This window comes from Taudactylus pleione, unplaced genomic scaffold (genome assembly GCF_031769625.1).
Source record: "Taudactylus pleione unplaced genomic scaffold, aTauple2 ptg000376l, whole genome shotgun sequence".
NCBI lineage: Eukaryota > Metazoa > Chordata > Amphibia > Anura > Myobatrachidae > Taudactylus > Taudactylus pleione.
In genome coordinates, this window is record NW_028284777.1 from 942,024 (window position 1) to 954,553 (window position 12,530).

At 43.5% G+C, this 12,530-nt stretch overlaps 1 protein-coding gene across 3 annotated transcripts in view; it reads right to left on the reverse strand.

The window, feature by feature from the left end:
• Positions 1-1,977: 1,977 nt before the first annotated feature.
• The window catches only part of HELQ (helicase, POLQ like), a 64,546-nt gene continuing 53,993 nt past the window's right edge, over positions 1,978-12,530 (reverse strand). For all 3 annotated transcript variants that reach the window (XM_088445024.1, XM_088445023.1, XM_088445021.1), the window contains exons 18-19: positions 2,989-3,123; positions 1,978-2,171 (exon numbers count right to left, since the gene is read on the reverse strand). In XM_088445024.1, the coding sequence (XP_088301150.1) occupies positions 2,055-2,171; positions 2,989-3,123 (252 nt within the window). In that variant the 3' untranslated portion in view covers positions 1,978-2,054. The remainder of the gene's footprint in view (positions 2,172-2,988; positions 3,124-12,530) is intronic.

Below are 12,530 nucleotides of genomic sequence, written 5' to 3' on the forward strand. Positions count from 1 at the left end.
ATAGAACAGTCACATATAAATGGAAAGACATACTTATCAAATGGGTTGATGAGTGATCTCTATTTCATTTACCTTCTTTAGGAGGGGTAAAAGTTTCCAAAGCATCGTAGCCTACTATTATGGCAATATTCCAGTCTTACTGTATTGGATGCTGAAAGCTCAGTGGATGCCGTAGCTTCTCTCCCTAAAAAGCATAACCAACCCTGCACCTTTGAGCCCGTTCTAGTACTGGAAAAATGGTATAAGGTCACCTCGTATTTCCAGTAACCAGCTTCGGGCTCAACCAGCTGGGGGGTAATGCCCAAGCAGGGGGACACGCATCACAGGAGCCCCTACCAAAACATTATTCAGCTCCAAACTGGTCACCCCAGCACTGGAATTCCTCAGGAAGTGGAGACCCCCTAATATAGGGGACCCCCTCCCGAGGCTACCCCAGTGCTTCCCCGAGAATGACAGTTCCCATGTGGTTTAGCGCCTTCGTGCTGATTGGTTACGAGTAAGACCTCTCTAAGCCAATCAGCGGGTGGTTTCTATGGCAGACAGTCTGTCACGCCTGACGGTTGATTTGGGCTGGAACTGCAACCATAATGTTGTTTAGGAGGGAACTCTGGCATGCAACCTGTGTACCATAATGCTGGGAAGACACGCTGTGAGCAAGTGGCTGCAGAGAGCTATGTCCATGCTCAGTAACAGGACACTGAGCGGATGTGGCAGGAGGAGCACAGACCAACCTTGGCACCAGCCGGGAGCAATGTGCAGCGTGAGTGTATCTCTGTGCTATCCTGGACAGGCACCGGAGCGATAAGAAAGTGGTTTTAATAGTCTGGAGCGTGACACAGTCAAACTTGATTGTTAGCCAATCCATGATTTGAGGTGCAAAATACTCTAATACAATTAGTAGTTCAACTTGTATGGAAAATAAACTCCTGGGAGCAGGTTCACTAAGCGGATCAAGCCAATAATTACATAAGGTATGTCCGGCTTTAGTATCCTGATGCGTCTCTGTCCAGTCCTTCCACTGCAGGTCTCTGCTGGGTTGCACAAAGGTATTGCCACTTTAATTTTGTGGGGAAGATATGTTCATATTCTGGATATGTTAAGTTTAGTTAAGTTTAGGGTGTGAGGAGGGGGGGTTGGAATACTTACCTTCAGGTGTTGATATCCTAACCCTGTTGGGATTCTGACCACCGGTATACTGTACCCAACCCATAGAGGACCTAGGACTGAGCCTTATGGTACTCCATCTGATAAAGGGAGAGGAGGTGGATCCAGAGATGAGAACACTGAAATAGTGGTAATTAGGATGAGAATCAGGATAGGACAGTCAGAATGTAGCATTTAGAGAAGAGCGAGGCCAACAGTGTCAAATGCAACAGTGTGATGCAGGAGAATTAGAAGTGAATAATTGCCTTAGTCATGGCTGTCTCTATCGAGTGTTGGGAAATTATATGGATTATACAAGGTTAATTTGTGGCAACTGACATGGAGTGTTTGTAATAAAGATATATAGCGAGTTTTAGTAGATGTTGCTATTTGTGTCATTGAATGCTTTTGAGTAAAAATGTTACCAGTAAGAACCTGATGTAATATGTCCCATAGCAATGTAACATTGACAGAAAACAATACCCATTCACCAATTTAGCTGCTATACTATTATAAACACTAATTTCATCCACAGAAAAAGTTCACAGAACTATATAACTCCAAAATTTAGTTGGACGTTCCTGCTCCTCATGGCATTCCCTATATCCCATGGTTGGCAGTGTTCCCCAGAAGGATAAAAGAGAAATGTATGGAAACAAGACATGCCATTAAGGGCTTTGACTAAAAAGATTGACTATATTAATATAGATTTATAAAAGTCTCAACTACCTATTCCCCAAGCCCCTCCCTACCACCACATCCCCATAACCAAAAATCTGACATAGTTCTAGCTCAACAGTGAATGGAGTCAAATGAAAAATTTATACCAGTTAGTAAAAAAATAAAAAAATATTTAATTTATTACATTTCCTATGAGTCAAAAAAATATTTCCAATATAGACAAGTCAAATTCATTGATTTATTTTAAGGTTTTCGGCATCTGCGATTAGTTCTGGCAGATCGGTTGGAAGACGAAGAAGATCTTCCACCTCTTCTTGTAGAGCTTCAGCCTTCTCATTCAGCAACATCTATAAGAAGAAAACATCATATTATTAGATGTACAATAATCCCTCACCCGAGTAATATAGCAGAAGAAACAGGTAGTCCATAAAACATGCTTAATGTTATTTATAGACATTTCTTTTAAATAATTTGTTTCCTATGCTGTTACTCATATTAATGCTGCCATAAATCAGAGATGACACTCATAGCTCAGTACTAGGCACACTAGGCATACAGTTGCCCATAGCTCTGTATGTGGACAGATCAAGACATTATTTACATAATTTTTTTTGCATACTACACAAGCGTATATATGGTGCATACGCAACTTTGTGCATGCATAGGTGATTCTGCATTAGAAATGGCCATTTCTGGGTGACAACTGGGCATATGTACAGAGGAGAACCGTCACCTGGGCGACTTACTCCCCATTCTTGCATGTGCAGTGTGTATGCCGTATTTCTTGCACTCAGCACAGGGTAGGTGTAAATGGCGATGATAGAGAGTACTGCTGCTTTTGCAGACTGACCGGCTTGGGCAGTGCCTATACAAAGATGCATGCGGCACAGAACAATGAAGTGGAATTGCATTTACATACTGATCATGCAGATGTGTATGCATTACGTACGACTCAGGCGCATTGTTTGTTCAGGCTTGTGGTTTGTTTTTTTCAAAAACACAGGAAGCAAATTATAAATGTAATTATCAAAATCGAAGCATGTTTAAAACTGGATTTTAAAACGGTCAGAATATTGTTAGTGTATAGTCAGGGGTGGGACTCATATATTCCGACCATTTAAGCAAAAGCCATTTCAAACGTGTAAATAACTTGGCGATTCTCACCTTGGCCGAGCAAACAATCTGGTTTGCCTGTCGTTTTGACAAATTTTCAATGGTCTTCACCATAACCTGTGGATCAGCATTAGCCAGGTGGGCAAGAGTAGTATAACCTGCACTGAAAAGTTGCCTGGCACGGGCCTATAGAAGAAATAATGAAGCATTATTAAAATGTAATCTCTTAACAGATTCAATTATGGTACATTTTTCTCTATAGTACAATAAAAAATGTTACAAAAAGATCACACCATTTTTCTGTTGATTTGTGAGTAAAGGGGCCTATCCATTAGCAAATAAAATGAACGATTGAACGATATATCGTTCATTATATCTGCTAATGGATAGGCCCTGAACGATGACAGATGCGCACTCCCACGGCCGATAAATCGCATCTATCATCTCTCCAGCATGTTGGTCAATTATCGCACATAGCTGTACGATATTAGTAATATCGTGCCGTTTATATGCGGTAAACAACGAAAGATATTAGCAGGAGCTACAGAGAAAAAAATCCACTCCCTGAATGATGTCATGCAATATCGTTCATCGTTTGTCAAAATCTGTCATGTACATGACAGATATCGTTCAGCACAGCCACCGGAATTTTCAAGGGATATCTTTTGTCTTTCATCGCTCAGAAATACATCTGCTAATAGATAGGCAGATATTACATGTTAAGGGGCCTATCTGTAAATCTGAAGCTTCACCCAAAAAGCACATTAATGGAGCATACACATGGTCAGATTTGTCAGATGAACGATTTTACCAAAGTTTTGAACGTTTGAACGATTTTTGACTGCATTAAAATGAATGGAATCGTCCAAGTCTGACTGCAAACCCATCAGATGTCAGATATCGTTATCTGACACACGGGAACGCGCATCGTTCATGGTCCATCGTTCAGGCATGTCAGATATGTCAGATTTTCCTTCAGATATGAACGACTGAACGATTTTTGACTGCATTAAAATGAATGGAAACGTCCAAGTCTGACTGCAAACCCATCAGATGTCAGATATCGTTATCTGACAAACGGGAACGCGCATCGTTCATCGTTCAGACATGTCAGATTTGTCAGATTTTCCTTCAGATATGAACGACTGAACGATTTTTAAATCGTTATCGTTCAGATCTGAAGGAAAAATCTGACCGTGTGTATGCGCCATAATAGTCTTGGAATGTAACAATATTGTTTTTTTTTTTATAAAATGATGACATTGACAGTGCAGAAGAATCAGAAAAAAAATGCTATTTATTAAGCGCTATTACAATTATCGCAGGTATATATTCGTTTGATAGTTACCTGACTTTTTATAATTAGTTTATCTTTAGTGATTCTGCAAATTTAGTTGGAAACAATAACATTGAAATCATAAGTCACTATAAATAATGAATCTATTTTTTATGGATTTCTAACCATTGAGCAAAAAAAGAACTTTCATATGCAAATATACAATATTAATGACTGTGTCCAGGTTGCCACTGCAATATTTTGGGAAATTAATGTCATAATTTGATAAAACACAAAATCAGAACAGTTAGGGAAATCCCAGAAGAAAGTAACAAATTTATATTACAACTTCTTTGTTCTTTTGCTAACAAAACAGATATATTTTCCTTAAACGCTTTTATATAAGATATACATTTATGAATATTCAGCTCATATGATGTTGCCATACAAGTACTGTTCTATATATTACTGAAAAACAGAACATAGAGGCTCATGCAGAGTAGTATTTCCGATGCAGAGCTAATCTTGCATGAATTAGCACTGTACATGTCTGCACAAACATGTATGCATCTCGATCATTTCTACACTTATGACTGAAGAGACAGAACAGGGCTGTAATTGTTGCGTTGTCACACAGGTAAGGTTCAGAAAGGACATGTTTACACCAAAGCTGACCTTCACATAAGCGAAAATACAACCGCTTGGGGGAGTATCATTTGCACTCCGTTTAGTGCAGGTCCAAGTGCATGTTGATATTGATGACCAGTAGCAAACTAGGCGCATATACTACACACATAAGATGTGTACAACTCTGCATACTGGCGTATAACCATGCATGCCTCTTTTGAGCAACCTACCCCTGATTTACTTACAATTCTACATCAGGCCCATGGTCTGTCAGATTGAAAAAAAATCTCTCTCTTTGTGCCCCTCATATAATATAGAGTAGATGTTACAATAAATAGTGAATCCCTTTATCCTGACCAGTATTCAGATGCACATCATGCTGAATGCACCATCTAACACTGGCACCCAAAAATAGTAGCTTACAGAAATAAAACAAGAGATATGGTAAGAACTTACCTTTGTTACCTCTGTTTCTACGAAGTCCATAGGGTCCACAGGGTTGACTTTGGGGTATAGCTGGATCTGGATCCACGGGCACCATGCAGTTAAAGCTTTTCTGCTCCCAGGATGCACTTGGGTCCGTCCTCCTCTATACCCCGCCTCCGAGCCAGAGCACCTCAGTTGGTAAGCAGCTAAGGCCAGAGGAGACTACACAGAGAGAAGGAAGACTGGAACACACAAGAAAACCATACTCACAGAAATGGGAGACGGAAAACCAGGGACCAGTCACACAGCCCATATGAAGCCAGGTGCGTCAGGGCGGGCGCCCTGTGGACCCTATGGACTTCGTAGAAACAGAGATAACAAAGGTAAGTTCTTACCATATCTCTTGTTTTCTACTTCAGGGTCCACAGGGTTGACCTTGGGGATGTCCAAAAGCAGTTCAACTAAGGGCGGGGACGCTCCTGTGCTGTAAGGAGTACCCGGCGCCCGAAGGATGCATCCTGAAAGGTGAAGGTGTCAAACGCATAGAACCTCAAAAACGTCTGAATTGAAGACCAAGTGGCCGCCTTACACAGCTGAACAGCAGAGGCGCCACGTCTAGCAGCCCAAGAGGGACCCATAGAACGAGTGGAATGAGCCTTAACAGAGGCTGGCACAGGTAAACTCTCCTGTGCATAAGCCTCACAAATAATGGAACAAAGCCAACGGGCTAACGTTTGTTTGTTGGCAGGCCAACCCCTCTTGTGAAAACCAAAGAGGACAAACAATGAATCAGACTTCCTAACCGAAGCAGTCCGGTCCACATAGATTCTAAGCGACCCAACTACATCTAAGGAAGCCTCACCAGCTGAAAGATCAGGTGACTGAAAAGCTGGCAAAACAAGTTCCTGATTAATGTGGAACTTTGAGACCACTTTAGGCAAAAACTCAGGACGAGTGCGGAGCACCGCTCTGTCCTGGTGAAAAATCAGAAAAGGAGGGCGACAGGAAAGCGCCCCCAATTCTGACACCCTCCTGGCAGAAGCAATCGCCAGGAGAAAAACGGTCTTAAACGTCAGCCACTTGAGTTCCACTGACTCAAGAGGCTCAAAAGGAGGACCCTGCAAGACCCGTAGCACCACCGCCAAGTCCCAAGGAGCCACGAAGGGAGGCTGGATCCTGAGAACACCTTGGAAAAAGGTGTGAACATCTGGCAGTGTAGCAATCCGTCGTTGAAACCACACGGACAAAGCAGACACATGAACCTTCAGAGAGGCAAGGCGTAAGCCGAGGTCCAAACCTGATTGAAGAAATTCCAAGATTCTAGAAACTCGGTACACCTGAGGATCATAGTTTCTGGACTCACACCACTGAAAGTAAGTGCGCCACACCCTTTGGTAAATCCGTGCAGAAGCAGGCTTGCGTGCCCTGAGCATGGTACCAATATCTGAACTGGACAAACCCTGAGACCTCAAGACGGCTGTCTCAAGAGCCACGCCGTCAAAGACAGCCGGACTATCCGGCTAAAAGGCAGGGCCTTTAGCCAGATCCGGGTAAAGGCAGGACCCTTGAGACAACAGGTCCCGACGCTGAGGAAGAAGGCACGGAGCGTCGATGGAGAGGCTCCTCAGATCGGAGTACCAAGGACGTCTGGGCCACGCCGGAGCCACCAGCACGAGCGTGCCGCCATCCTGCTTGAATTTCCGCAGAACCCGAGGAAGTAGGTATAGCGGAGGAAACAGATATACGCCAGGTGAAAGGTCCATTTCACCGACAGCGCGTCCACCAGACATGCGCCTGCGTCTCTTGTTCTTGACCTGTAAATGGCAACTTGTGATTGTGACGGGAGGCCATCAAGTCCAGCTCCGGCAGCACCCGTCTGTCCACGAGTAGCTGAAACACCTCTGGGTGAAGCAACCATTCCCCGGGATACACGTCGTGACGGCTGAGGAAGTCCACCTCCCAATTGAGGACTCTGGGGATGAAGACCGCCGAGATCGCTGGAATGTGGCACTCCACCCAAGCAAGGATGCGAGACACCTCCGACATTGCTGCCCGACTGCGAGTTCCTCCTTGGTGGTTGATATATGCCACCGTGGTGGCATTGTCGGACTGCACCTGAACCGCCCTTCCGTGAAGAGCGGGGCCGGATGACTGCAGGGCCCTGTATACTGCCCGCAGTTCCAGGATGTTTATGGGGAGAAGTGCTTCTTCCGCAGACCAACGACCCTGAAGCGACAATGAGCCGGTCACTGCCCCCCAACCCCGGAGACTGGCATCCGTCGTGAGCAGGACTCAGTCCGGGATCCAAAAGGGGCGCCCCAGATGAGCTGTCTGAAGCCACCAAGCCAAAGACTGCTGAACCTCCGGGGACAACACCAGCATCTGAGAGCGGATCCGGTGAAGTAACCCGTTCCATTCCGATAGAATCAGCCCCTGCAGGGGCCAGGAATGGAACTGGGCAAATTCCACCATGTCGAATGTCGACACCATGGACCCCAGAACTCTCATAGCCGAATGAAACAACAGGCGGCAACTGCTCAGGCAACTGTGTATCCGCAGCTGTAGGGAGGAGACCTTCTCCGGAGTCAGGAAGATCCTTTGCTGCCGAGAATCCAGCATGGCTCCCAAATGAACCATCTGCTGTGATGGAATCAGGGAGGACTTTCTCCAATTTATCAACCACCCGTGCGATTGCAGGCAAGCGATGGTCAGGTGGAGATGTTGAAGCAGTACCTCCGGCTAGCTCGCCAGCAACAGGAGGTCGTCCAGATACGGCAGCAGCCGTACATTCTGGTTCCGAAGATGTGCGGCCATGACTGCCATAATCTTTGTGAATACCTTCGGTGCCGTGGAGAGGCCAAAGGGTAGCACCCGGAACTGATAATGATGTTGAAGGACAGCGAACCTCAGATACCGCTGGTGCGAAGGTGCTATCGGAACATGGAGGTAGGTGTACTGGATATCCAGGGACACATTGTAATTCCAAGGTTCCATCGCCAGAATGATGGAACGTAACGTTTCCATCCTGAATTTGGGAACTCTGAGGAATTTGTTCAGACACTTCAAACTGAGGATAGGGCGATGAGAACCATTGGGTTTCTGCAACAGAAACAGAGAAGAATAGTACCCCGTCCCTCGTTGTGATTGAGGAACGGGAACAATGACCCCTGTGTTCAGCAAGGACTCTATAGCTTCCTGAATCTGTAAAGCCTTGGTCTTGTCCTGAGAAGGACTCTTGCAGAAAAACTGGTGGGGCGGTCTGTTCCGAAAAGACAGGGTGTACCCCTGGGAGACCACTTCTCGAACCCAGGCATCTGTGGTGGTATTGTGCCAGCACTTCGCAAATAGAAGAAGTCGGCCTCCCACTGGGGTCCCCCAGAGGGAGGCCCATCCCATCAGGCAGAAGGTTTATCTTCCTACTTGGAAGAAGAGCGCCTGGCACTCCAAGCCTGCTTCTTGGGCTTAGAAGCGGCCTTGGTCGCCGACTGTCTCGGGAAGGACTGACCTTTGGCCTTACCCTGACCCCGAAAGGACCGAAAGGCAGAGCTCCGTACCCTGGTAGGTACAGAAGCCGAAGGGAGGAAGGCTGATTTAGACTTAGCCAGAGTATCTACTATATTGTCCAAGTCTGGACCAAAAAGCAACTGTCCATTAAAAGGTAAGGCCTCCAGGCCCTTTTTGGAGTCAGTGTCAGCCCTCCAAGACCGTAGCCACAAGGACCGACGTGCCGACACCGCTGCAGCCGACACCCTAGAGGTCAGCAGGCTTGCTTCCAACGAGGCTTCCCAAATGTAGGAATCTGCATCCCTCATTTGCAATGTAGGAAGCCGCATCCCTCATCTGTCCTATCAACGCTCTCTGGATCTCCGGAGCATCATCCGGAAAGGTATCCTCCAAAGCATTGGCCCAGCTCTCGATGGCCTTAGCCACCCAAGAGATGGCCATGGACGGATGGGCCACAGCACCAGAGAGAGAGTAGATAGACTTTAAACAAGTTTCCACTTTCCTGTCCGTGGGATCCTTCAGGGAGGAGATGGACGGTAAAGGCAACATAGCGCTTTTAATTAAGTGGGTGACATGGGAATCCACCGCAGGCGGAGTTTCCCATTTCCTGCAATGAGCCTCAGGAAAAGGATAGTTGGAAGCCAACCGTTTCTGCGGTTGGAATCTTTTGCTAGGCAACTGCCAGGCCCCCGCCATATGATCCGTCAACTGGTCGGACAGGGGAAAAACAGTCGAAGCTACCTTGGCTTTTTTAAAATTAGGGTACTTCGACCTAGGAGCCGGCACATTCTCCTCTATATGAAGGATGGCCCGCACCGCCCTAACCAATGCCGGCACATTAATGGAAGACTTAGCCTCCACCTCCTGGTCCCCGGCATCTGAGTTAGAGTCCTCACGGATCTCTCCGTCATCCGAAGACACGTCCGTGTCCGTGAACTGAGCTGCCAGTGAAGCCGGGTCGCTTGGACGCCTTTGGGGGCAAATCACTGTGCTAGGCTCTGAACAGACTAGAATGCGCTGATATAAACAAAAAAGTGAGTATCATATGTCATCAAAATACTTCCCTTAATAATATGGTCTGGATCATTCACATGTCTCTGAATCCTCCTTCCTCCCTTATAAGTCCAGTGCCATAAAAGACATAATCAAAGGGATAGGGACCATAGTGTAATATGTTTTAAACACGACAATTTTAATAAGAACATACAACAATGGTTCGTAACAGAATCCAAACATCAAACAGAAAAAATATTCTTCTTTAAAAAATATATGAACTCCAGTTCATCTATATCATAAAAATGCAGGTTTATAAGGTGGGTAATTACCGGGTTTCCCCTTGCATACAGGCAAATAAAGTCTCAATCTGGTGGCCTCCGGAAGCTCCAATTCGATTACATTATGGTCGGGGGGAATCCCTGGAACATCCACCCTTCAAACCTTTCAGTCTGCACCACAGGCCAACGCGTTTCAAGAGTCACTGCTCTCTTCCTCAAGGCAAATGTGGTTCAGACTGTGAAATGTCGGCTTTATATACCCATCTTTTCAGTTACTTCCGGGTCAAGTTCACCTATATTTTGCATATCCGGGTGTTCTCCCGTTTCATCACTTCCGGTTACCGCGGCCATCTTACTTGAGGCATCAAGCGTCCTGGACAAAGCGCCATATTTGGCAGGTCCTTTAGACATAGAAACTTTCCAGGTTCTTTTAACCTCCATTCTAAATAAAAAAAGATGTCCACATTGTCTCTGCCATCTTTATTAAGGGCACCCATACTAATCCTTAGGTGCCTTATTATTTTCCTAGAAAAAACGGCAACCGTTCTGGATCTAGATGCCTTAATATCTATAGAAAACGGAGTGAACCTAAAACAATAAAAGATAAATCTTATAGAAATGGATAATATAACCCCAAATATATACACACAATAAATAAAACATAGGATCAATATAAAATAGATGTATGATATAATTCTAAAATTAATCAATAAATGCCATAAAAAAATAAATCCATAAAAACCATCAAAAATAAATAAATTAATAAATAGTAAAATTTGAGATGGGATCATAAAAAACACTTTCATTCAAAATCAGAGTTTAGACCATTGGGGATTAGTGTCTTTAGTTTAAAAATCCAATTCATCTCTCTCTTGGCTAAACGGTTTTCTAAATTTCTATTCTTCCATGTATTCTTTACATTTTTATGGCCATGAAGCTAGTAATTTCTTTAGTAGAACAATTATGCATTTCTTTGAAATGTTTTCAGAGAGCATGAGTTAATAGGCCCTTTCTTATATTTCGCAGATGTTCGCTTACCCTAGTTTTAAGGGCTCGACTGGTTCTATCTACATAAATGAGTTTACAACTACATTCTATGAGGTAAATAACACTAGTAGTGTGACATGTCATAAACTGATTTAATTGAAATTTTTTGCCATTCCTTTCGAATTCCTCATATTTCGTTTGCCCAGTCACAATCTATCTGCTTGCGACACAACTGCCACATCTGAAGAAGCCTTTATTTCTTATTGGGTGGGTAGATGTTTCTGGTAAGGCACTTTTTGTTGGAAGACTTTTTAAATTAGGGACGTTCAGGTATCATTTTTTTCAAGACCGGATCTTTTAGAAGGAGATGCCAATGTTTTTTTTATGATGGTTTCTATCTGTCTGTGTTGTGCCGAATATCCTGTGATAAACGCAAATTGAAACCTATCATCTTTACGTTTGTCTTTAATAGTGTTATCAAGTAAATCCTCTCTGTTTTTATCCAAAGTTTCTTTTTTATGCTGAACCAATAAATTGGTGTCATAACCTTTTTCTATAAACCTTTGTTCCATGGCTTCAATTTGCAGCTCACATTCCTCCTTTTTACTACAGTTACATCTCAACCTTAGATATTGACTTTTTGGGATGCTTCTTAACCAGTTTCTATGATGTTGACTGGTACTCGCAATGAAATTGTTTGCGTCTGTAGGTTTACTGTAACTTCTTGTGTGTAGTTCATTGTTATCCACATAGATGGTTAAATCTAAAAAATGTATTTCCTTTCTGCTGGATTAAAACGTTAAAAAAATATAAAAATCATTATTATTAAGATCATTATAAAAAAGAGCCAGATTTTCCTCATTACCGCTCCATAAAAAGAGGATATCGTCTATATAACGGTACCACCATTGGAGGTTCACCCTAGGTTCTTTCATGATTACCTCCTCTTCCCAGTATGCCATAAATAAGTTGGCGTAACTGGGAGCAAATTTTGTACCTAATTTATTAGTTTCTGGCTCTTCTTCTGCATTATTTTCCTCATTTTTCTCTGCAAAAAATTTTTTAATCGGCAGTTTTCTCACAAATCTTTCTACATCTAAATAGGTCTCAAATTGATAAATTTTATTGCTGGGGGCAAACTTCAACCCTTTTAGAAGGAGATCTTCCTCTAACTTTTTTAAAAGTCTCTTACTTAAATTGAAGATCTTACTTTGATTATTCGCCATTATATTTCTTTTGATCTCCTTTTGATGTTGTTGTTCCTTTCTTATCTTAATGTACAATGGGTGGAAGAAATGACTCTTGTTACAGCGGATGTATCCTCTTTATACACTAGCATACCACATGATAAAGGTCTAGTGGTGATAAAATGGCATGTGGAGAAGACTAACCTCACCCAAGATAAGAAAGATTTTATAATGAGGCATTCATTTTACCCTTTGTAATAATTATTTTTATTTTAATGGAGATTATATCCAATTGAATGGCACCGCCATGGG